Source organism: Ursus maritimus, unplaced genomic scaffold, assembly GCF_017311325.1.
Source record: "Ursus maritimus isolate PB19 unplaced genomic scaffold, ASM1731132v1 scaffold_31, whole genome shotgun sequence".
Taxonomy (NCBI): domain Eukaryota; kingdom Metazoa; phylum Chordata; class Mammalia; order Carnivora; family Ursidae; genus Ursus; species Ursus maritimus.
The window spans coordinates 2,911,726-2,938,563 of record NW_024425675.1 but is presented as its reverse complement, the minus strand read 5'-3'; the positions used below and the strand labels follow the sequence as shown (position 1 = coordinate 2,938,563).

At 39.9% G+C, this 26,838-nt stretch overlaps 1 protein-coding gene across 14 annotated transcripts in view; it reads right to left on the bottom strand.

Moving 5' to 3' along the window:
* The window catches only part of PARD3 (par-3 family cell polarity regulator), a 633,307-nt gene that overhangs the window by 498,721 nt on the left and 107,748 nt on the right, over window positions 1-26,838 (bottom strand). For all 14 annotated transcript variants that reach the window (XM_040645256.1, XM_040645263.1, XM_040645257.1 and 11 more), the window contains exon 2: window positions 23,619-23,720. In XM_040645256.1, the coding sequence (XP_040501190.1) occupies window positions 23,619-23,720 (102 nt within the window). The remainder of the gene's footprint in view (window positions 1-23,618; window positions 23,721-26,838) is intronic.

The window sequence follows — 26,838 nt, the reverse complement described above, 5'->3', positions numbered from 1 at the left end:
TTATACAAGTGTTTATGTGTATGATATGTAAATATATATATATAAAGAGAGAATGTCCAAAAGAGAAAATGAGCACCTTTCAAGAAAGGCATCCTACTGAGTAGGGAGCAACATAAATAAAAACCACAATTACAAACAAACAAAAAAAAAAAAACAACCAACTTTCCATAGAAAGAAAACCTGGAAAATGTTCCTGTACTTAGTATCATCTGCGCAAGTTATTAATAATGAAGAGTTCTAAAATGTATTTATCAAAGTAAGTATAGCAATTCAAATAAACTAGAGCATAATCATACTAAAAAAGAAATTCTCACATGAACCACACAATTTATATCTAAATAAAAGCCAATCCTCAAAAAAAAAACAAATTAAACTATAAAAGGTACATTATTGAGGCATTAGAGATTTTTAAACCCTCATATATGTGTATTCATGCAATATATACTAATTATGTGGCTAATCAAGTATCAAGAAACTGCTACTGACTTCAATCACTGCAGATTCCCGATACAATACAAAGTATCTAAGAATCTCCTTTCTTCTATGCTCTTTGTCAAAGCTCAGAAGTTAATTCAGTCTTCCCATTAGACTCTAGATGGCACTGGAGGAATAACACAAGACTGAATCCACTGCTAGGTTTATCCTCCTAATGTCCACTGGAGGGCGCCTCACTTACGCTTCTGCTTCTGAGCTTGCTCACCTTTACCTCTTCCTTCAAGGCAGGAAGGCGGGAGCAGGGCACACATACATAATATGGAATTGATGGTTCCAAAAACTAAAATGAAAGTTCTGGACCAAACCTTGTTTGGACCAAATCTGAAGCCAGACTTTTGGATACCAAACTCTCCACCCTCAACAACAACCAATCTATTCCAGCTCTTTCAGAAACATTGTAAACTTAATTATAAATAGCTAGTGATTACTGACATGATTATTAACACAGATTGAGAAATTGGTTTGGAAATCCAAGAACAAAATCTAAACACTCAAATGAACCCATTACCAAGGGCAAACCAAGCTGGCAGAAGCAATCCTGTTAAAGTAACAAGAATTCCATTTCTAAGAAGAGTGACTGTGCTCCAAGTGTCATTCCAGAGAGTTTCAGAAAATACATTTATCAGCAGCCAAAGCACCCCGGAGGCCAGCGGTGAGAAGGCCAACAGTGCCCTGCTCGGCGACAGCATTCACTGTGGCTACTTGAAAAGCAGTGCAATAATTCAAAGCTGCCTTGATGTCATCTTACTCATCACTGAGCCATGAGAACGCTATGCAAAAAAAAGAGAGACATTTTTATTTGGCACTTTTGGGCATTGAAAACTGCATGATTTCAGATGATTTTGTACCTAGCTCTACTGGAGATACACCTGCAGTAGATGGTTTTGAAGCATTAAGCACCCACCTTGGGTGGCGGGAGGTAAACCCAGGGTGCCCATCTTTCCAGTCCAGGCCAACCGGACAACCCAAAGACTGACAGCCCAATCCCCAGCCCCAGTGGACTTGGTCTTGATAAATGAAGTAGCAATAGTAATGTCAACCACTGTAGCTGATGTTCATTCTTAATTCCATAGGAAATACGAATTATACTGTGATGATTTTGTTAGAAGTCATACATCATCATAAGCTCTGTTCTCATTTGTGGGGCCTGAAGGAAAAAACACCTGCTGTTTTCATATTCTAAGGTCACATAAAAGGGAGTGAGAAGCAGAGATTTTCTGAAAACCACGGATGGAAGGAGAGGCGGCACAATGATGCTGCCACATCTTCTCCTTCAGCCTTTAATGTCCGGGAAGGACTGGCGATGGATACAGATTTTCCCCAGGCAGCCTGGAGTGGTTAAGGTGGAAAGACATGTGAAACAGTAATTGCTACTTGTTCATGGATCAAAAACAATAAAACAGCTGAGCAACAGAGAGCTGTCTTCGGCCCCAAGTGCAAATGCAAACAGTGAGGGCTCTAGGACAATGCCTTGATAACCACAGCCCAGGCAAACTTCTTGACCGTATCAAGAAAGCTCAGGTTCTACCAGCGAAAAAAAAGACCCTGCTTCATGGAAGCCTTCCTATTCCATTACAGTTGGTCTGTAGTGGGATTCTGTAGGTGTTCTCTACCCGACACAACCTGCTCAGCCCAGGGCACAGCTTCACTGCCACCGCACTCCTACCGCATTCCACCGAAGACATGGACTAGAAAGTCTCTTTCGCAGTTCACAACCATCTAAGTAAATACAAAATCCTAGAAGAGCTGAGAGAGAGAGAGAGAGAGAGAGAGAGAGGAAAAAGACAAAATTCTCTTCCCCCAAACCTACCTTTACAGGATTTCATGATTGTGACTTAACACAATATAAATGTCTTCAAATACAGATAGAAGAGAACAATGTTTGTAAAGTCTTCTGTGTAAAGTTATACTTACATGTAATAACAAATACTTCATTTTCACAGAAATCAAGAGAAGAAGAAAACTCTTATTTGCCCAACAGGGCCCTCTCAAGGCAAAGATACTTTGGGTATTAACTCATTTCTATTCATTTCATGCTTTCACTCAACAAATACTGAGAGCTTCCTCCATGCCGGGCACACTGTTCTAGGTGTCAGGGACACAGCAGTGAATACCGCAGATGAAAACAGGGAGGCAGAAAGGGTCAGGGGAAAAAATACCTCCAACTATTAACGAAACTATGCGTGGTCAGGGGAAAAAGGTGATGATTGGCTTGGAACTACTGAAAAGAAACAGGACCTTTCACAGGAGACCTGTTTTCCCATATTTTCATGACCTGAATATTCAAAGCATCGGCATCAAAAGGTGAGTTTTTAAAAAATATTTTACCTAATGTACTTAAATTCTTCAGATGGTCTTCAAAATATAGGTACAAAACATATTCCAAAGCTGTTTATTAAAAATTTGGCTTTCAATTCTATAATGAAAATAAAACTCTACTATGAAGAACTAAAATATATACTATATGACAAAGCTACTTACGTATCCTAGTAAAGATTATACTGAAAAGCTATCCAGGGGCGCCTGGGTGGCACAGCGGTTAAGCGTCTGCCTTCGGCTCAGGGCGTGATCCTGGCGTTATGGGATCGAGCCCCACATCAGGCTCCTCTGCTATGAGCCTGCTTCTTCCTCTCCCACTCCCCCTGCTTGTGTTCCCTCTTTCGCTGGCTGTCTCTGTCTCTGTCAAATAAATAAATAAAATCTTTTAAAAAAGAAAAGAAAAGCTATCCAAAGCCAGATAACCAAAGAATGACAGTTATTAATAAAGTCATGCTTTGCGTTAGAGAGACAGAGATCCTTTTTTTCAACTTTTTTAAATAACCGACATACCATATTGTATTTCAAACTCCTAATGAACATTAAAATCAAGAAAAGTAGAAATACCAAGGGGCTGATGTTACCATATAATGCTGCAAGATGTATTTAAACACTGGGGTTAGTAGAAACTGAAAAGGGTAAAAAGCTTGCCAAAATATGATTATATCTATTTCCAAATCAAGAAGAACTGACTCTTTAAGCACTAATGTCAATTCTTCAAACCATTACGAAGATCAGCGTTCGTTACACAAGCTACGACTGCTCTAAGAACCAGAAGTAGCATTCCTAAGGGGAAAGAGAAGTAGGTCATAAATTTCAAAAACATGTTTTACGGTTTTAAAGATACAACTCTAAAATCGACGTATCACTGAAAAAAACCCTGGGTTTAGTTACATATGGCTTTTATTCCCATGGTTAACCACTCTCCCTTTCGCCGCTTACACTATGATTTATGCAAGCTTTTTTGATCTTTCTCACCCACCCTTATGATCAAGAACAAAACTGAAGATTTTTAAAGCACAAATCAACATAAATTACAGTGCACTTAGTTCACAACCCAAACGGTAAACAAAAAATTTACCACCAGCTGAGTACACCCACTCTCCCAGAGCATACATGTCCCCACGTGGCAGATACAACCGTCCTTAACCTAAGAGAGACAGGTCCTCACTGGGGTCATGTATAACCACTAGCTTAGAATAGACATTATATTCCCTCCTTGATCAACTGCATTCTATCCGCTCTGTTTCAATATGCTCCCCGTGGAAGAACTGTTGCCTTTCAGAAAATGTTACTGATCCTGCAACTAAGTTCTTTACTCAAAACAAGAAATGTTTCACAGTGGTCCTTCTGAAATTCGGTAGCCAATGCCTGTCTTGGTTGTACTAGGATGTGGTGAGATTGCTATCTGAAGTACGGGATGTAGAGAAAGCATAAAGCTTCCGACCTCAACCCCGCTTCATTCTTTCTAGAAAACTGTATTCAACAGTCTTTTTAACTGTATTCAACAGTTATCCTTGAGGATAACGAATTCCATCACAGGAATTTATCACCCACATGCACTTCACTTCCCTGTAGTATTTAGGTCTTAGGTGCTCTGCATTCATCTCTTTTTAAATCCACGATCATTGCAGCCTACTTCAAACTTGGCTGCCCCTTCAGAACAAACCCTCTTAATAAAGAAATGTCAGTGGAGAATCGTGGACAATTAATACCTAGTGGCCGACACAACAGTTCCCTAAAAATAACTAAGGAGAGCCTCCTTCCATGCAAATCGGAAATCTCTCAAACTGGGATAGTGTGTTTTGAAAGGAGAATTTTTCTGCCCTAGGATAATCTGAAGGTAGCAAATACTTAAGGTTTATATTTTTTAAACTAATATCTTGCGTACAATGATATGCACCTCATTACACAGGGTAAAAATAAAGTTAATATTTTAGGGGCGCCTGGGTGGCTCAGTCATTAAGCATCTGCCTTCAGCTCAGGTCATGATCACAGGGTCCTGGGATCGAGCCCCGCATCGGGCTCCCTCCTCCGCTGGGAGCCTTGCTTCTCCCTCGCCCACTCCCCCTGCTTGTGTTCCCTCTCTCGCTGGCTGTCTCTCTCTCTCTGTCAAATAAATGAAATCTTTTTTAAAATAAAGTTAATATTTTAAAAATTACACGTTACTCTTGAAAATATGAATTGTATTTAAGCTTAGGAAGTTCACATTAACTGAGGTGAGAAAAAGCAGAATATACAACTTTGCAACATAAGAGTAATAACAGATCAAATTCGATAATCTTTTTATATATACACAGCAATGTCCCAAAACTTACCAAGAACACATTTCCCTCTAGAGGGGTGGGGGATGGGCAAACGGATTAAGGGGAGTGGCAGACACAGGCTTCCACCTATGGAGTCAGTCATGGGGAGGAGAGGTACAGCTAGGGAATGGAGTCGACGCTGCAATGGTGCTGTGTGGTGACAGGTGGTGGCCACACTTGGGAGCACAGCAGAAAGAACAGAGATGCTGAACCACTATGTTGCACACCTGAAACTAATTAACATGTGTGTCAGCTCTGCCTCAATTAAAAACAAAACACATTTCCCCTTTACATCTGGGTGACATTAGTAGCCAACACTATCTTTTCTGATATGATTAGGAAACTATTCTGGTGAGGAAGGGGGGGGCCACCCTTCCAAGCTGTCCACACATACACTTTCCACTTTCCATTTAGCAATCTAAGTCACTCTCTCTCCGAAGAAGAAAAACCACCACCACCTGTATTATAACCACTTCATGAAAGAGAAGTGTTACATATTCCTAACTTGTTAAGTATTCTTAAGCAGTTTCCTATTGGCACTTAACGAGAACAGATATTTTAGTGTTTTATGTCAACGGGGTTGTACTGTGCCGGACTCATATGCATTTTCTGGTGGACAGCGAGGGGCACGTCTATAACGGAGAGAATAATTGGCATAAAAACACAACTTTGTGTGTACGGTGCTTGACTCCGACGCACAGGCATTCTCCCACATGCACCTCTTAGCAGAACATGGAAAACTCAGTATATTATCTCCTCCGACACACACACTAGACAGTGCACATTTCCAGAATGTTTAACAGAAAACCCACCCAACTTCCTTTGCTGTTTACCTGTGGAGAAGTATCGAGGGGGTTGAAAATAATCACCTTTAGGCCCCAAGAGAGATCAAGGCAGCATTCCTTTGAGTTGTGGGTATTCTACTTGCCAAGGAAGGCTTTCTAATAAACTGCAAACTGTGTATCTAACTTAAAGCTCTTAAGCTTTCTTTTTGTTGAATTTTTTAAAAATCATCTTACCTTCTGAGCTAGTTTTTCCATCATTAAGCAACTTTGTCAGAACGCATCATTCTGCTGACGTCTGCCTCTAGACTGTACTCTTCTGTGTAATCACGGTCTAGAAGTGAGCGTATACAGACCCACAGGTAAATAACCACCGTACTGGCACTGAAGGAAATGACGAATCCACACACTGGAGGCTGCACACATCCTGATGCATGAATTTCAACCACTTCCTTCAGAAACCAGGTTGGGTTTTTGCTGAGCCAGATTTTTCAATCATACACGCTCGAAATTCAACCCCTTGCCTTGTGAGCCCCGCAAACCGTCCAGTATATGACACTTCACCTTCTCCTAGCTTTCTTTTTCCATTTAATACATGATCTCAATTCTCCGGACAACCCTCAGAGGTATCATTATACTCTTGTTCTAACTATAACCTCCCACCCCCCCAAAAAAATATATACAAAGCAATGATTTTGAAGCTTATATTTTCCACAGAAAACTTTGCTCAAGCAAAGTGATGGACAAAATTGAAATTATAGGGCTGCTTGAAGGTCACACACTGGCATCTAGCGTAGAAATGATGTTCTGTACAGTGGATGTATCTTGCTCGAGGCGGGGAAACAAAAACCGTGTCTTTCTCTTCATTAGTGTTACATACTCTCACCCACACACTGACCCCAAAACTCTGTGCAGGAGGTCTAACTGAGCTCTTTACCTCCCCTGTCAATGTCCCCATGCACCCTCCGAAAGACCACGTCTCATCTGTAAGATGAAGAAGTGATGTATTTCACCAGACAGCTTAGAACTTGATCATTTAAAAGCATGTTTATAAGAGCAGAATACCATGCCTACTATTACTACCACTGGAACTACAAGCAATTAGAAGTAGTTTAGGGCAGGAAGTGAGAAACGCTCCGCAGAATTTAATTACACAAATTGGATTTTGGCAGAGAACTATACCCGACTTCTATTAACAATGCCATGGAATCCTTAATGACAATACAAGGCACTCATATTTAAATTCTCAAGTATCAAACGCCTACACATAGCCCCCACCCGAGTTCAACCGAGTTTTAAATTCGATGCTTCTTCAAGAGGGAAGAGAAAGGATTCTGCCAACTGAATTAGTGCCCTTCGTTTCCTCATTCCTTTCTGGTATTAGTTTCTGTACACTCGACAGAGAAGGTTTCATTTCTTAAAAACAGGTTTTACTCTGTGTCCTTAACTCAAACTATATTGATCTGAACATAAACAATGTCACACTGAAATGACTGGGGATTGTTCAGACTTCTTAACCAGCAAACATCTATCAGGGTTGTGATTTCTGCTGGAGGGAATACATTACAGATTTGGAATGTCCCAGGACTTGATTTGCTTCTGTATGTCAGTACTCTCCAGTATAATAGGGAAAAGCAAGGGCAAAGATAAAACTGAAACGACTCAAGATTTAGCAGAAATTTGAGGACCAAAGTATAGAATGGATGATACAAAATAATTTCTCGTGTCCACTTCCATAGACCACTGAGAGACATTCCAAGACACAACCAATAAACTTCCCAGATAAATACTGGGCTGAATTTGAGCTACAAGAAGGAATTAGTTCTGAAGCATTTAACTGTAATGCTGAAAACACAATTATTCACCCAGTAGGTACATGGATATTATTTAATGGAGCTCAAAAGGAATCATTCTACCAGAAGGACACGGGGGAGGACATAATCCATAGCACTTGTCCATCGGTAAATTATAAAGGAAAAAAAATTACATTTTGTGTGTGGTGTGTGATTATGTGTAATTTTTACCGATTATAGTTGTTGTTTGATAATTGAAAAATAGCTCCAAAGATAATAACATTTAAAAAGGGTATCTTTTCACTTCTAACACAGTACTTTTAAAAGACATGCTATGCATTATCTGGACAAGCTAAAGTTGTATATTCGGCACATAAACTGTGAAACAAAACATCAAGAAAGAACACAGCCAGAATCTCTTCCTAACATTTATATTTCCATTCAGTAGCCTCAAAGTATTTTTTCTAGAATAATATTCCTATGAATTTGTATAAACATGAATTTGCTTTTATTCTAATACTTTGTTTATGCATAAAAGTCAACTAATCCTTTCAGTGAGATGTTGGGTAACATGGGGGTCCTCCTAAAACAATGTTTTAGATTTCATGGTAGTGATCAGAATCTTCTGATAACATTACAGCCTTGTGTTGTAACACACAGTAAGCCATTTAAACCCATGCAATAAATCAATAAACATACACACAAATAATAAGCATCAACAAACAGACTGATGGCACAGAGAACATCAGTACGATTTTGTAGCTATAAAACAATCTTCAAAGAAATCAAGAAACTTTTTCAAAAGAATATTCAGAAATAAACACAAGGAATGTTACTTTTAACTCCAAAGGAAATATAAAGAGATCAGAAATTTCTGTACCAACCTGCCTTTTGCAGATTTCTAAAGTAGCTCCTTTGAGGTTTGAAGACCTTGAAAACCTCAGCGCTGTCACTGAATCCCTCTGAGAGGTACCAGAAAAAGTGTAGAGCCTCTTTGCAGGTTTCCTCTTCAATTCGTCTGCCATCTCAATGCATTAGAAAGGCGAAATCCACAGTGACTTAGATTTCAAAACTAACTACAGAATAAAATGATTCCCAAATAAACAGCCGCCAAAACCCAGAAATATGACCTGTGTTTTGCTCAGTCCTCTAGAAAGGGTAACGAACTGAAAATCGCTGGGCAACATAGGACAGAATCCATTCCGCACGTGTGACCCTCAACGGAGGCACAAGCTTGGCATATGGCAGCACTGACTCCAGGCTCACCAGGGAGATCAAGGACAAGCTCCACCACACCAAATGAAAACAATCATCACCAGTTAAACAGGCCAGGGGTAGTTGGTCGGGAGTAAAACAGGGTGTAGCAACACATCCTGGAGTCAGCAGGGTGTGAGTAAACACACTGGGTTCAAAGAAGCCTCCTTAACTCATTCCTTGCCCAAACCGACAGGAGGATAGGATCCAATCACAGCTGCTACTTCAAAACAGGAGCCCTCTTAGCATGACTATCTGTCAATCTCCTTGAATGTGCTCTTCTTCCAGTGAGAAATGATCAAGTCTCAAATATCTACCTTTTTTTTGCAAATATACACCTTTTACTCTGGAAAATATAGGACAAAATAGTCACAGGAAAAAATGAATTCATTGTCTGGAACATGTCTTCTGTGCCCCAGAAAGGAGAGGAATGGTGTTTTCATGTCCCTTCAAAAGACATCAACAAGAGCATCTTTCCTTCACTTTATCTCAGGTCTAACTGAACGGAGGCTGAGTGTGAGGAGAGATCATGAAAATAAGATACGTGAGAAAATAGAGAACCTGGTTTCCAGTGAGCACTGAACACTAAGAATATCGGCAACACAATTAATACTCATTACTATTAATACTAGTCTCACAAAACTCAATGCTTCAGGATACACAGAACCCTAACCCAAGGGCTGACAGCTATTACTTTCAAGGTCATATTTTTTAATTTAGCTATAATCTTAGTAGTTCCCCTTCTTTTAATAAGAAGCATGCATTGTTTTTAAAAACACATACATGCCAATTATTAAAGAAACTACATAACCAAACATTAGCCTATACCAGAATATCTCACTGATAAATAATGCAAACACAGGAATTTTCAAGGCAACAATATTAACAAAGAGTTACATATTGCAGTGCTGTTCAAAGTCTTATCCCGGCCTCCAGTGAAGTACAGAAATAGAGTAAACTTTTGGAAACTCTCAAGCAATTTGACAGAATTCTTTTATGCCTGTTAACTCTAATTATAGATGAAATAAAAGCAAGCAAAACACAAGACAATTTTTCCTTATAATTAATTTACATTGTAATTTATAAAAGTATTGGTCTGCCACAGAATGCAAAAAGAAAATAAATCCAATCCTCCACCAAGGTAGTTTGAGGAGCAGACATCTATTATGTTAACAGATAAGAGATAGACTATCCGAACGTAAGACTGCTTTTCCGGCAGAGAGGGTAGATCAGAACTGGCACTAGGGATTTAAGGAAACATTTCTGGTCTGTAGGCTGACCAGAACATACCTCTCAACTTAGCCTACCTGAATATTCCCACCTACACATGAAATATTTCCTACTGTACTTGCAATTATTTTAGTTTACACTAGGAAACAAAGATACAACTAAATTATAGAAAGCTGTTTTACCTGATAAAGATTTTGTTAACATTTTCATCTTCCTATTTCACAATGGATTCCCTAAAGGTAACCCTTCCCTATTCATTTCAATCTCTCCAGTTCTGCATGGGATGGAAGAGATGGTCCATAAATACGTCCAGGCTAAATCAAAGAAAATGATTCTGTCACAGGAAATGTTAAGTGCAGCGTTGTTTCAGTCTCAAGTTCCTACAACAGAAATCTCTACTGCTAATAATAAAATTCTGAGAACAGTCGTCATTTGTCCCCTTAAAAGGAAGTGTTGCTTATCTATTTTTAGTAAGTAAACAGGTCAAGCAATATACTAGATATTCCAATGCAAGGAATATCAGAATTCTGAAACACAGGATAGAGAGTCTATAATTCCTTCATTCCAGGTGACTTTCTAATTTTATACTATGTGCTTTCATTATATTAAATAAGCTCTTTCCGGGTGGCAGTCATGTGAAGCCTTCCAACATTAAATCGTTGGTTACAAAACTCACAAATTTGTAGTGGCTTTTGGAGTGTGATTTTCCGTACATATCTTGGAAATATTACCGCTGTCTCATGTCTAAGGAGCAATCTCCCTGCTCTCTTTACAGCCTTTTAAACTCAGCTTTTTTTCTCAAAATCTAAGTTTTACTTTATTTTCATTCAACTTGTTGATTCAGAACTTGGGTTCCCTTTCCACATTTTATATTAATTTCCTAATTAAAATTTACTAGTATTTTCCATGACAATCAAAGCAAGTATTAAGTGTATACCAAAGAAGAAGCCAATAAAGATTGAGGTTACTACTGCACATTTTTGCCACATGGAAATGCTATTTAAATACCATTTATTCTATAGTGATGATCTCCAAATTCTTATTTCCAAAACTTGAACTCCAGACTCTATGTCCACCCACCTACTTGACATCTCTGCTTAGAAGTCTCAAAGGCATTGCAAAATCAGTTAAATGTCCCAATAGGAAGGAGATGTGACTGCCCCCAACCCTGTATGCTTATTCCATACCTAAGTCTTCTACTTAAATGAAGCTCCCACACTAAATGGAACTTCCATAACCCCTACCCCGCCTGCTCCAGTTAAAACTCTAAAACTCACCCTTAATACCTTCTTTGCCTCATTCCTCACAGCCTAAGATCCTAGAAACCTAACTCCAAACATATCTCAACTCCATTGATATTTCCCCAACTCTACTTAAGACTCAACCACCATTATCTCTTCACTGGATGGCAGCTTTCTCAATGGTCTTTCTCCTCTGTAAAGCCCACCTATAACACATTCTTCCCAAAGCAATCTTCTAAAAATATATATCCCCTCTCCCTCTGCCCCCTCCCCTATCTCTCTCTCTAAAATAATAAATCTTTCAAAAACAATTTTAAAAATAAAAAAATATATCTAAATATATCACTCCACAGTTTGACGGTTCAAAGGCTTTTTGTTGCATTTACTATCAAGTCTCAGATTGCTTAACATAGTCTTTATTTAATATCCTCCTTTTCTCTCTAACCCCACCTATATTCCCCCTCCCGGTGGCTTACTGCATCCAAGCCGCACTCATTCCCTCTGGATCCATGAATACCTCAACCTTTTCCCAATTCGGTTTGTTGTACGTGCTGCTCCCTTTACCTGGGGGTCCTCTGCCCCCAGGTTCTCATCAATGGAAATCCAGCCCACCTGTCTCCTCGTGAGAGATGTCTTTCCCAAAACAGGTTAAGGTATCACCCCCCCACCTCACCTCCTCTCTATTATACTCCAGATGCACTCCCCTTGGTCTACTTTCCTCATTGCAAGGAGAGTGCTGTAAAATCAGAGACCCTCCTCTCCCATATATCCTCAAATATCTTAGGGACTAACAGGTAATTATTGAATAAATGTTGGAAAGATAAATGAATGAAAAAGTGAATCTGTAAGATCTTAACCTTTGCTCAAATACTATAATGTTAGTTTAATACACGAACAAGGGACATCAATAAACATGAACTGTAGTACTAAGCTCTTGACATTTTAATATCATATAAGAAGACATAGTAATCTAACATAATTAAATATAGTTAAAATCCACATGTTTTACTAGCCAAACTAACATCTTTCTCCAACATCAAATAAGAATTAAAATGTTTGTTATTTGGGGCCAGGCTGCAGCCCAAAGAAGTGAAAGAAATATGTAAGCTGAGGAAACACATTTGGCTTGTCCACTTTTTTAAAATGGGGACACTACCATATCTATCTTGCAGCGTTGATACAAAGGAGTAACCATATCCCGCCACAGTGTGTACTACAATTAGGTTGACCTCGATTTTTTAATTTTTTGTAATTTATTCAATTTACTTTGACTAAAAAAAAAAAAAAAATAGCCATTTCTCACTGCCCTCCTCGTAACCACTAATCTATTCTCTGTATCTGTAAGTTGGGGGTAAGGGGTTGTTGTTTTCTTTTTTAGATTCCACATATAAAGAGAGATCATATGGTATTTGTCCTTTTCTAACTTTTGAGGTCCATCCATGTTGGCACAAATGGCAAGATTTCATTATTTTTAGGGTTAGATAACATTCCACTGTATATATATATATGCCACAATTTCTGAATCATTCATCCATCAATGGACACTTAGGCTGTTCCCATGCCTTGGCTACTGTAAATAATGCTGCAATGAACATGTCACATATCTGTTTTTCAATTAGTATTTTTGTTTTCTTCGGATAAATACCCAGAAGTAACATGGCTGGATCACACAGTAGTTCTATTTTTAATTTTTTGAGGAACCCCCATGTTTTCCGTAGTGCACCAATTTACATCCCCACAAAGAGTGCACAGGGGTTCCCTTTTCTCCACACCATCACCACCCCTGTTAGTTCTTATCTTTTTTTAATAACTGCCATTCTAACAAGTGTGAAGTGACATTTTATTGTGCTTTTGATTTGCATTTCTCTGACAGACTGAGCATCTTTTCAGGTACCTGTTGTCTTTTTCTGGAAAATGTCTATTCAGATCTTCTGCCCATTTTTTAATCTGACTGGTTTTTTTGTTTTTGTTTTGTTTCTCATTGTTTTTGTTTTGGGGGGGTTGTTCTTTTGTTATTGAGTTGTAGGAATTCTTTATTTGGGATGTCAGACTCTTACCACATATATGCAGAAGCTTTTTAGTTTGATATTCCAAAATTTTTTTTAATTTTATTAGTTGACTTATTCTGAAATTATACGGGGATCAAAGGGTCCAAGCCCTGCCAATTTTCTTCTGCTTCCAATATAAACTCCAGGAGAAAAAAAAAATCTGGTACTTTTACATGATTTCTATCCTTATGAATACTTGTGTGAATGAATAAATGAATGGGATAATCTTTACCATATGTAATTACTTCTATGAAATTACTTCGAAAATTGTAATGAAGAAGAAGAAACCAACAGCTATCGACCTTCCTCCTTTTTTTCTCCTTCGTGTGATAATCGTTTAGCATACACATGAAAAGCTGGATTTTACATATTTCACTCAAGATATGAAAGGAAAACTTAAGCTAAATATTTTTAAAGATGCATATTATTATAAAACAGCTTTGGGTAGCATTTATTCTGGAGTGCTTGTTTTGAGATGTGCTATTTTTCTGGAGAACTGTCGTTGTTGGCCAGGTAGTATTTCAAGACTGAAAACAAGGTCTGCCTCCCTACTGCCTGCCCCACAGCTGTACTGAGATATAATTGACATGTAACATTGTGTAAGTTTAAGGTGTATAATGTGTTGATTTGATACACCTACATCTTGAGAAATGATTAATACCTTAGCATTAGTTAATATCTGTATCACATCCCATAATTATCATTTCTTCTTTGTAGTGAGAATATTTAAGATCTACTCTTAGCAACTTTTAGCATTTAATACAGCGTTATTAACTATAATCACTATGCTGTATACTAGAGCCCCAGAATTTATTCATCTTAAGTTTGTACCCTTTGACCAACACCACCCCTTTGCTCCCAGTTCCCAGGCCCTGGTAACCAAAATTCGAGGCTCTGTCTCTAGGAGTTCAGTTTTAGATTCTATATGTGAGATCACACAGTATTTGTCTTTCTCCATCTGACTTATTTCACTTAACATAATACCCTCAAAGAGATGCATCCACGTTATCATAAATGGCAAGATAACCTTAATTTAATGGCTGAATGATATTCCATTGCGCGCGCGCACACACACACACACACACACACACACAGAGATGTGAGATCTTCCTTATCCATCCATCCATTGACGGACACAGATTATTTCCATACCTCAGCGACTGTGAACAATACTGCAATGAACACGGGAGTGCAGATATCTCTCTGGGATAGTGATTTGATTTTCTTCAGATACACACTCAGAAGTGGGGTTGCTGGATAATATGGTAGTTCTAGTTCTCATCTTTTGAGGGACCCCCATACTGTTTTCCACAGTGGCTGCACCAGTTCACGTTCCCACCAACAGTACACAAGGGTTCCCTTTGCTCCACATCCTCCTTTGATGATAGCCATTCTAACAGGTACGAGGTGGTATCTTACTGTACTTTCAACTGACATTTCCTTATGATTAGTGATGCTGAGCACCTCTTCTTCATATATCTGCTGGCCATTTATATGACTTTCTTGGAAAAAATGTTAATTCAGTTCCTCTGCCCAGGTTTTTAATCAGATTTTTTTGGTTTTCTGCTATTGAATGGTTTGAGTTCTTTATATATTTTGGATATTAACCCCTTATCAGATCAACGTTTTCCAAATATTTTCTCCTATTCTATAGGCTGCCTTTCATGTTTTTGATGGTTTCCTCTGATGAGCAGAACTTTTTTACTTGATGTCTTCCCACTTGTTTTGTTGCCTTTGCTTTTGATGTCAAGTCTATTTGTGCTTTTTTTTTTTTTTTTTAAACGACACAGTTTTTGTTGGCTCCCAAACACTAAAAATTGAAACTGGGATCTTCACTTTTATTCTGTTCAGAAGAATATGCATATTGATAGTACACTAAAAATCCTCAAATGTCAAGGATTCAGAAAATAATGTATTCCTTCCAACAACTACTACTGAGTAACTATTACCAAGCTCTTTCCAAATTGATAGAAATGTAAAAAAAACAAACAAAAAAAACCCACAAATGAAAGTAAATATTATAGAAATTTTTTCATTAAATACCCAAGATAACATGGCTTATTTGTTTTTAAATCATTAGAAACTAATATTAAAAGAATGAGTGTTAATGTAATTCAATGATAACGGTGGTAGTGATATGACAGCAATTACCATTTACTGGGATGTTATTTTTGCTAAAGAGTGCTGATAACACAAATCCCCAGTTTTAAACTTAAATTCAACACAACCTTACAAAGGTACAATCATTATCCTCCATTTAGAGATGGGAAAACTGAGGTTAGAGAGATTAAGTAATTTGCTGAAGCTCATAACGTAATCATGAAGCTGGGATTCAAATACAGGCCGTGTGGCTTCTTCTCCCCCCCAAACAAGATGCCCATCTTTGATAAAGCAACTTAAAAGGTGCAACAAACCAAGAACCAAGCCCTGGCCTACAATTAATATGATAACAGAAAGAGTGAGAGACTCTGTCTCCCACTTTCCCTGACTCTGGTGGCCCTAGACAAGCAAAGTCCTGACTGCTTTCCCTAGGAAAACTGGTGAGCAGCCAATATTGTACAGGCTGTTCCCAATTTCAAAACTCCAAATGCTTATGAGGAAACTTTCCAATCAGCAGGCCATGTAGGAGGCCAAGCCCCCTTCTCTGTTCCCTTCCACATGCACTCCTCACCACCACCACCTCTGCCACACCTGGCCCTGCACTCCCCAACCCATCCACCCACAAATCGATGAGCTGTGGGCAAACCAGCAGCCATAAAATATCTAAATGTTGCGAAATCATCTCTCTGAATTAATTAATTAGCCATTTGGTGCTCTACTCAGCATTTAATTTAAATATTTTCTTTAAAGCCTAACTAAAATAAATCCATTTAGGAGGAAATTAATCAAATCGTCTAGTTAATGAATCTATTTAATACAAATCATTTCAATTCCAAGTCATCAAACTCTTTAAAATCAGTCCTTTCCTCTGCCAATTCACATTAAAGTTTAAAAAGATGATTCTATTCTCAGTTATATTTAGAACTGCCTAATGCTTTCTTCATTGTGGAATTAGGAAGACACAGAATTACAGAGAAATTAAAAAAACAAAATAAGAACACCCCCAGTTAATCACAAACTCCACTCTCACTGCAAACCACAGACATTTTTTGGCGTGTCCCTTCAAACTTTTTCTGGTACACATAATTATTTCTACTAAAATTAGACCATGTTTCATACGTTGGTTTAACCTGATCATTAATAAATTTATATCTGATTCATGAGCTTATCTGCACTTCAGTTCCAAACATCAAGGCACCTGCAAGACACCCAAAGTCACTAAATCAAGTGTGAATCCCTAATCTCCCACCCTGTCCCAAATCTGGCCACCATGCAGCACTCCCGGCCTTGGTAAACAGCCCCACCACCAGACTCTACCTAGTAAATCCCTCTCCCATTTACCTACTTCCCACCAACTGCACGTGGCCCAGCCTCCATCGATCTAAGACGTCCGTGGGCAAACCTGCTACCTGGGATCCCTGCATCCACTCTGCCTCCTATCCCTTCATCCTCACACTGCAGCCAGGGAGACATTTCTCAAACGTCACTCTCATCACCTAACACTGTCGATTTCCACTTACCCGTCCTTCAGATTCAGCTTGATCGTATCTTTTTGGCACGTCTTGCTTTACCGTGACTCGGTCACGGTACTTTCTTCCACCGTTTGTGACATGATTCCTTTTCTTCAGACTACTATTTGTTGGTGATTCTACATTTAATTTCTGTGATTAAGTCTGACTCTCACAAACCACCATGAGGCCCTGGAAAGGACAAACGGTGTCTACTTTTGTTCGACGCTATATTACAGCACTGAGCATAATGCCTGGCACATATTAGGTGCTCAGTAAATCAGTTAAATGAACTAAAAATAAGACTAAAAGTCTTACTATCTTTCAAAGGAAATTATCATACGTGCTGCCTTTTTAAATAATAATTATTATTATTATTCAGAAATCCTAGTTCACAAAAATTCTCTCCCATGTTTAGACATAACTAAAGCAATGTATTCATGGGCCAGGTCTTCAACAAGAAATTTGCTGGCGGGGGGTGAGGGGACCAAAAAAACGGCGAAAAAGCAGTTATCCTACGAACTCCGCAGCGCACTCCTACCTTCAGGATACGAACATTCTCAAAATCAACTGACCTCATGCTGCAATTTAGTGTTTTAGTCTTGACAACAAAGGAGTTTAAATCTCAAAACTTTCTCTTACCAGGCACATGCTTGGTGGTGTGTTAAGTAAGGAGAAGAATCGAGTCTTCAAAGAAATTAAAATTAGATTTGTTTCAATTATGAGCTATGAGCTCTCACTGTAATTTAAGCAAGAAGCCGTCTCTTCAGAGCTTATTCTTCAGGCTTATTAATGTTTTAGAAACTCATTTGAATATCACCAAATAAATTCATTTTAACAATACTTATTCCAGAACCAAAAATACGCTCTTCATTCTCATCTAAAAACTGTACAGACGGTGACTGTCTCCAGCATAAATAAAAACAAGAGTGTTTCTCTCCACATTATCAACAGCCAGGGTACAGAATGTATAACCCCTTTAAAGTCAACGTGCACATACGTTTTCCAGAGAAGCAAGATGCGCTCCTACCATCACCTCTCCGGACACTGATTATTTTTCAATGACTTAATGCCAAAAAAGTAAAATAATGATTTACACATAAGTAACAAAAAATAACACCTAGATCAGTAGAAAACAGTGAACTTTTAAAATTAAACCACGTCCCTTACCTGAAAGTTGTGCCAGGTATGTATTTCAAAAGCAAGATTTATTACATGTTTTGGCAATACTAACATCAGACGTCTGACGGGGCAGGAATATTGTGAATACAAGAGGCACAAAAACTACATCAGTTTGTAAGTTAGGAGAATGATGAAAATGTGTGGTATATGCCTCAGTACTAGCTTCATCCAACATGCAGAAATTACTGCTTGCCCATGATTCCAATAAATTTTTACAGTTTCCTTTTCTCAACACGCTTCTAACGGAGGACACTGGCCAAACTGTCCCCAGGAAATCCTGGGTTCTTCCCAACAAGCAGCAGCCAGCAGTCTCCATAACAATCCTCCACAGCGTCTGGCCTCCAGCGCCCACTCTTCAAGCTCATACAAACTTTCAGAAACAGTTTAAATTACTATTCCATTCAACCCTTCTTCCACAAAGAGCAAGGCGCAGATAGTAGAAGACATTTCCTGGGCGCCTGGGTGGCTCAGTCAGTTAAGCGTCTGCCTTAAACTCAGGTCTAGATCTTGGAGTCCTGGGACTGAGCACCACGTGGGCCTCTCTGCTCAGCGGGGAGTCTGCTTCTCCCTCTCCCTCTCCCTCTCCCTCCTCCCCTGCTTGTGCTCTCTTGCCCGTGTGCGCGCTCGCTCGCTCACACTCTCTCTCTCAAATAAATACAACCTATAAAAAAATATATTTACCAAGGTCATCACAAAAATAGCACATACATGACATCATTCCTGGTCAAAACAAAATTACACCCAAGGATGACAAAGGAAATGCTTGCTACCGCATCTTAAGTCACCCTCAGCATCAAAGGTATGAAAAGGAAGGCAGTGACCTATGGAAAAGGCTTTCTTCTTGCTGATCACACACACGAGAGCGCACTTTCCCCACCTTTAAGTTCTTGGTCAGTCCACCTGAAATCTCCGTTAATGTTCTTACAGTCAGTCTCAGGTGACTGGCATGCAGAGGGACGCGAATACAGAACATTTTTATTCTGTAATCTATCTGGAAATTTCATATTTTACTGTAGTACACAGAGAAATAACAGGAGTGGCCCAGATCTATTTGAGGAGAACTGAGGGAAGGTTCACCAAAATAATAAATAACAAAGATCAAACCAGAAAGAAATTCAGAAAGAAACAGCTTGGCACTCAGGAAAGCACATATAGACAAACCCATTACAGCTGTTCTAATGAGTGCTAAAGATAACATGGAAACCATTTGAGTTTTTCATCATTTGGCAAAATGTCAACTGAGAAAACTGAGATTGAGACACTAAGAGTAAATAAAACACCATGACAGCATGCACACTCGGATTCTCTGTTCCCTTTTACTGGAAAGCAGCAATGCTGAGAAGGGACAAGCAAAACAAGGCATATTTATACGCCCAAAGTACATCTAGAAAATTCTGTATCTTAGAAAATCAAACCTACTCTATGAACCCAAGACAACCCATGCTAATTCCATTTTGAATAAACTTGGGTAAATCCTGGTCATTGGAATTATATAGGCACTAAAAGAAAACTTCCTCAGTGCTGTGCATTAAACTCTAATAATTGAAGGATAATGAGCAAAATTAGGTACTAATTAGGTACTTCAATCTTCTTTTGCTATCATTTAAATTATTGCCTCTTAATCCTAATATCCCTCTATAAAAAGTAATTTTTCATAATTTCACAAATTCACACTGACCAGGTATATAATTTACACCTTTGAAAGAAATTTCCCCATTACAGAGATTGATGGCAGGGCCATTAAAGCATGGTTGCAAAGTTTAGTGAGCCCAAATACCACCTGGATGGTTTACAAAATGCAGATGGCCAGGCCTGGCAAATGGAGACCCTATTTCCCTAGGCTAGGTATCTGCATTTTAAACATGACCAGAGGATTTTCATTAAACAGGAGACTTTTTAGAGCAATTTTATTATTTAAGAGAACTGTAATGCCTTTTTTAACCTAAAAGCAAAACAGGTGTCAAAATCCTTACTCAAGAGTAGCTGCCAAAAATAGTTGAAAACACTCCAGGATGATTAAATCAGAGTCAAATTTCAAAGCCATGGAAAGAAGCCATACAACTGACTACATGCAACCCTTCAGCCTGAATAACGCGTCTGACAATACCATGAATGTGAGTGTTGAGATTCTGGATTCTTAATTATATTTTTTTAATAGTGACAACTTAAAATGGGTCGTTTCAGAAGTTCATCCAAAAATTTAAATGAATCACATATATATTTAAATATTTCTGAACATAAATAAACACAAAAAATAAATAATAAATAAATATCTCTGAACAAATAAAACAATAATTTAAAAGTTCTTTCAGTCTGTGGTACATGGTATTCTCCAGCATCTTTCTATTTGGAAACTGAATTTAACCTGCAAGATATAAAACTCCCTAAAAACTTATTTCGTTTATGAACATTTGAAACATTCTTCTTCAGGGGCGCCTTGGTGACACAGCTGGTTAAGGGTTTGACTCTTGGTTTCAGCTCAGGTCATGATCTCAGCGTCACAAGATCGAGCCCCAAGTGGGGCTCCACGCTCAGTGGGAGTCTGCTTGAGATTGTCTCCCTCTCTCTGCCCCACCCCACCTCATTCTCTCTTTTCTCTCTCTCCCTCAAATAAATAAATCTTTAAAAAATAAAAAAGTTTAGTAAGTATCCTCTGATTTTAACAGCAACTATTTTAGAAGATAATTTGCCTCTTCCTCCATTTTTGTGTGTAACCTAATAGTCAGCTGTGTTGAAAGAAGAGTATTATTTTCAATTGCCGAGTAACAAATTACCCCAAAGACCTAAACAACAGTATCAACCACCTTAACCTAACTGATCTGTACAGAACACACAATCCAATGACTGCAGAATATACAACCCTTTCAAGTACACGTGGAACATCCACCAAAAATGCCACAGACTGAGCCTAAAACATTTCCAAAGATTTTTAAGAAACACACTGCTGACCATCTACATCTGTGTTCTACCTGTTCAAAATATGAACACTGGTGAGCAGGCGTGTGCCAGCTGAGGCACTAGGGGGAGGGGGAGAACTGTCATCTGTACTCCGTGAACCCAAAGAGCATGACCACAGGTGCTGAGTGCACAGAGGTCCTCTGAGCTCAGTGTTCTCGAGCACTCAGACAGTGAACAGCCCCCCGTCCAAGTCATTGAGCAGCCCCAAGTCCACAGCAGGCTATTCCGAGCCACACTCCAGAGCCAGGCAGACCGTGGAGGCAATCTCATAAACATTCTGATTCACTCTACTGAAAGGCACAACGTGTGAGTGGGATGGTACCAACCTGAGGCAAAACCTGTCTGTACGCAATCAAAAAGGAAACACAGGTGGAGAAATGCGGGCATGCTTGTCACTGCTGCTCAGAACGCAAGAGCACAGAAGACAGAAGTGCACAATGACCGCCTCGTCTCCACAGTCACCTAAGCATCCAAAACAAGTACGGTAACGAGCACGTCGATCCGTAAAACGAAACGCCACGGTTAATGGGCATGGAAATATAATCAGCTCAAAGAGAAAAAGCAGGCTACTACTCGATCCTTCTTATTTAAAAGAAAGCCTGTGTCAATATCTGAGCAAAAGGAAGAGTCAGGATGCAAAACCCACTCAACGCCAGTGATGAGCCTTGGGCAACAATGTCATCACAGGTGATTATTTCCTTCTTTACGTGTTTTTCTTCACAGGAGCTGTATTATTTTTATATTAGAAAAAGCAACGAACGAAAGAGAGAGAGAGAAAGAAGAAAAAGAGAAAGAAAGAGAAAGAAAGAAAACAAGGAAGAGGAAGGGAGAACAGGAAAATATTGAAAGATTAATATAACATGAGTTCATCTCTTTGTAATATTATAGCTGGGCAAGGGCACCTGTTTGAATTCTTCATAAACCTCGATAGTTGCTTTAAGCTTTGAAGTTGAACCACACAATGAATTGACTATAATTTAAGTTTCTAGATAAGTGGATGGCAGGAAAAGGATTTGTGAGTCACCTTATACCTGGCTCACTGAAAAGCCCCAAAAGGAGAAGTGACACGAAGAGAACTAGCAGCAAATCATAAAATGGGCAGAAAAGTTCTGCATGTTTGATACAGTGCAGGAGCCCACAGGGGCTACACGGGACAAACCCCACAATGGCAGGTGCTAGTGAATCAAATATCCCTGAATTTACACACTATTTGGTACCTGAGATTTTTCATTTTCCTTAAGATTTCAAGAAAACATAGAAGGTATCTGCCAATTCTGAACGAGGTGCGATGCTGTCGGGAAAGTAGGAGTAGAGAAAACAAGACAGCTGTGTTCTGCCAGCTCCCAGCCAAGTAGAGGAATGGAGGGAGGATGAAGCAAAGGGTCAATAAGGGGAGTGGGGGGAGGGAGGGAGAGAAGGGGGGATGGGAGGGGAGGAGGAAGGTGGGCAGCGGGAGGAAGGGAGAGACTGGGAGGAAGAAAGAGAGCTCCCCAGGAAGAACCAGTGAGAGTATGAGACAGCTTCACCATCTTCCAACCCCCTGCTGTAACCTGGCTGGTTCAGCCTATCCTGTGCCCTTACACACATGAAGATCCGTCGTGTGTGCGGCCGGCAGCCCTTCCACAGCTTCATCAGAACCAGCACACAAACGAGGGTGTGGCCAAGGACTGCTCAAGCCCCATCACCTCATGACAATAATTAGGATATTTGGCTCTGCATGTAGAAATCACCTGTCATAAATTCTTAAAATACTGTCACTTCTCCTCTTCCCTCAAAGAGCACAGAAAAAACGGTGGGTGCAAGTGAACACTGACAGGCCTGGGCTGGCCATGTCCACGACGCCGAAATCACAGACGACACTCACGATGGCGCTGCAGTCTAAAAGCTCACCGAGAGCAACGCCGAGACCCGTGTGGCTTTCTGAACGCGGAGCGCACCCGGGAGGAGGCCTGGGGCTCACCTGCTCCCTCGGTAGCAGTAGCCGGTAGCCGGTAGCAGGGCAGTTCACACGCCCGCTGCGAGGACCGGCCGGTGCTCACATCAGAACTCAGACACCTTGCGTTCTCACACACTGACACGGACCTCGGCTGTCCAGAAGACGGTCGGTTTGATTAAGACAAAGGGGAAAACGGCAGGGGAACCTTTTAAAGAGAGTTCCATTCAAAAAGTTGGAATTTTAAAATTCTAAAACACAGTAAACTTAATAAAGCAGAGGTGTCAAGAAAAGCATTACACCCTAGAGTTCAGGTTAGTGAAGACTGACAATACTTGTTATAAAACAAACATACCAAAGGGAGTGACCCAAACGTTTTTTAAAGTAAGTGTCTCATCAGTAAGGGAAGTACTCCCACCTACCCACCCACCCCTCATTCTGCACTAAAGGGCTTCCCTGGACTTGAACTCACTCTGTCTTTATCATCTGCTACATCACAGAGGGTATCATCAAGGTCTAGTATCCCTCCGTCTCCGTGTTCAAGTCGGTGCACCTGTATCCAGTAGTTCGGATCCTGTAGAGAAGAACAGAAACATTGAATATAGCAAGTTAGCATCACCAAAAGGAAACGCAACAACTTAAACTGTGGTAATTTCCTGCCCATAAAAAGGAATCGACAACATCGACAATATTGCAACTGACTGAAAATTCAGGTAGTTCCCTGTCTCTGCTGTTCAATTTTCCTTTCCTTTAATGAGGGACTCCTGCATACTCTTTCCTTTGGCTCAGCGGCTGATACCCTGTTACGACAGAACTACAGAAGCCAGCACAAGTCACTGCATAAGAAATATTGGTTTGGGGGCGCCTGGGTGGCTCAGTTGTTAAGCGTCTGCCTTCGGCTCAGGGCGTGATCCTGGCGTTCTGGGATCGAGCCCCACATCGGGCTCCTCTGCTGGGAGCCTGCTTCTTCCTCTTCCACTCCCCCTGCTTGTGTTCCCTCTCTCGCTGGCTGTCTCTCTGTCCAATAAATAAATAAAATAAAAATCTTTAAAAAAAAAAAAGAAATATTGGTTTGTTGGAGTATGCTGGGTTTCCCACTGCCCAATATGAAATATTTATTAATTCGCTCAGTCCAATTCATACAGATATTCTAATAAGCAAGCAACATATATTGCATGTCTAAAAAACTCATGTTACCACCTACCTGGGAAAGAGTTTGCACACCCAGTGGCTCAAAGTAGGCCCAACAAACAGGTCTAAATATACTGACACAGGAGAAGGTTGACAAGGCCATTAGTGAGCAAAAGCAAGCTCAGAAAAATGTGTGTGGTTTGAGTCTATTTTTGTAAAGACAAAGTTACATATAATTGTATATGTACATATAAAAATATCCCCCAAACATACACACTGAAATGTGCAGTGCTTATATCCGGGGAGTGGGCTGGGGAGAAGGAAGACAAAGGACTCCATTCTAAATTTTGTACACTTCTTCATAAGGGGGTGTGTGCACACTTACATATGTATACACACACGTATTCATACATATCCACACACACTATAATGTAAACCCATGCTTTAAAATCATTTGAAGATAACATAGTTGTTTTAAATTTGTATAAGCATTCTCATTGGCACACTCAAATGAAAATATATTAAACTGTATCTTTTGCCATTAGCTACTGAATTATCCACAACAAAGAACTACTAATAAAAAGTTCAAGTTAACACTCCACTTTTCCCGTCTGAACCCTGATGTTCGGTAGGGCTCCTTCCCATCAAAGTACCAAGCAGGTCCAACCCTGCTTAGCTTCCGAGATCAGTTGAGATAGGGCGTGTTCAGGGTAGTATGGCCCAGACAGGTATGACTCTTACAGGAAAGGCTGGTGGAAAAGAGGAAAGATGAGTGACTTTCGACTAGAGATTCCCGAGCCCACCCTGCATCTAGTGACTCGCACCTTGAGGCCACGGAATCCGTAGCCACAAGCCCTCAAAGATAATCTCTAACACCTGAGAATCACTAAAACGGGACACTTACTAAAAACGCTGAATTACCAATCTTGTCACGTTTTCACCAGCACAGAAAGCAGCTCAGACCCTAATTCTCAAAACTATTAAACATTACCATAAAAACTTCTAATGCAAATACCATATAGTTACTCTGCACCTTCATTTATCTGGACTTCTTTCAAAGGAGAGCCAGTACTCAAATTGATCGTTCATCCAGAACACAGAGATTAAGTTTGTAAAACACACAACACACCACATCTCTCTCTCTCTCTCTCTCTCACACACACACACACACACACACACACACAGGCGCGCGCGCGCGTGCGCACTCTGCCATCCATCTTCACTCTTGAGCCTTACTCTGCATGATTCCCAGATTACAATGTTGTCCAGAGAGTCCTTTAGGACACCTGCTGCTACAGGGTCCAACAGTGCTCCAGAATTCATCATTTCTACATTTTTGAGCCATCACAGAACAAACCATACTCCTACTCTTCCTTACCAAATGGTATTAACCCTCCAAGGGAAATCAGGTATAATTAATATCCTGGGGGTGAATAAAGATGCACCCTAACCATCATTCCCTAGCCAGTTAGAACAGAGCCATCTTGCCCTCTGCTTCCCCCCAAGAAAGCTGTACGATGACCTAATGAACTAAAATATCAACTTTCATTTCTAAAACACTTTTAGTACACAATGAAGCAGACTGACCTCTAAACTGCGGCTTATAAAAAACCTCTTCTTGCTTCCCAATCCTCCCCACACTCTCCACATGAGATCATAACCTACAGCCTTTCTATAACATTAAGAGCTACTCCTTTGAAATAAATCCCCTCCTAACAATTTTCTCAACTTCTTGACTTTTCTATTTCAGAACCTGCTATGTTCCAGGCTTTCTACACAAATTAGTTCCCCTTTCACAGCCTGTATTAAGTCCTGCAGAACTGTCCCCCCTCCCCACCGTGGAGGTCCCATGTCTCTACTACCCAGAGCCCCACCTTATCGTCCAGGCTAGCCCTTCTCACCCCTCATGATACACCTCACTCATCGTCTTCTCCAAGACCTTTTCCTGACCAGAAAGCCCCCAAGACAGTTTAGAAGTCTATCTCCAGCCTCATTGTTAATGTTTCAAAACACCACAGTAGTATGGAAAATAGTACTCAGATGTAAATGCTGAACCTTTAAAGCTGTTGATATTCTATTTTACACGTGCTAAAGTAATTGTACAAACCTTCTGTTGACCCTACTTTACCCTTTTTAGTCACTCTACTAATTCTCTTTACAGCAATTTTTTTTTTACAGATTTGTTGTTTCAGATTCTTCTTCTCTCATAATTCTGTTCCAATGAAGTTTCCTTCCCACCACACTCCCAAAAATGTCCATCGAGGTTACCAAGAGTCTCCATGTTGCTTAATGTGACGGTCCATTCTCAAGACTCATCGTCGTTGGTCTCTCAGCAGAATGTTATACCACTAATCACTCCCCCCCTTTCAAATACTCTAAAAGCTGGCTTATAATCTTTCAGCTATCTGATCAAGGCTTGTCTAATTCTGAGATTTGGTTCTTGTCTCCTGCCTCCAGAAGGGTCCTGATTCAATGGTCAGCTATGCCAAGTAGCCATGACAACACCACGTCAGAACATCTATGACAGCACTTATCAGATGCCACTCCGTAATACGTGCTGA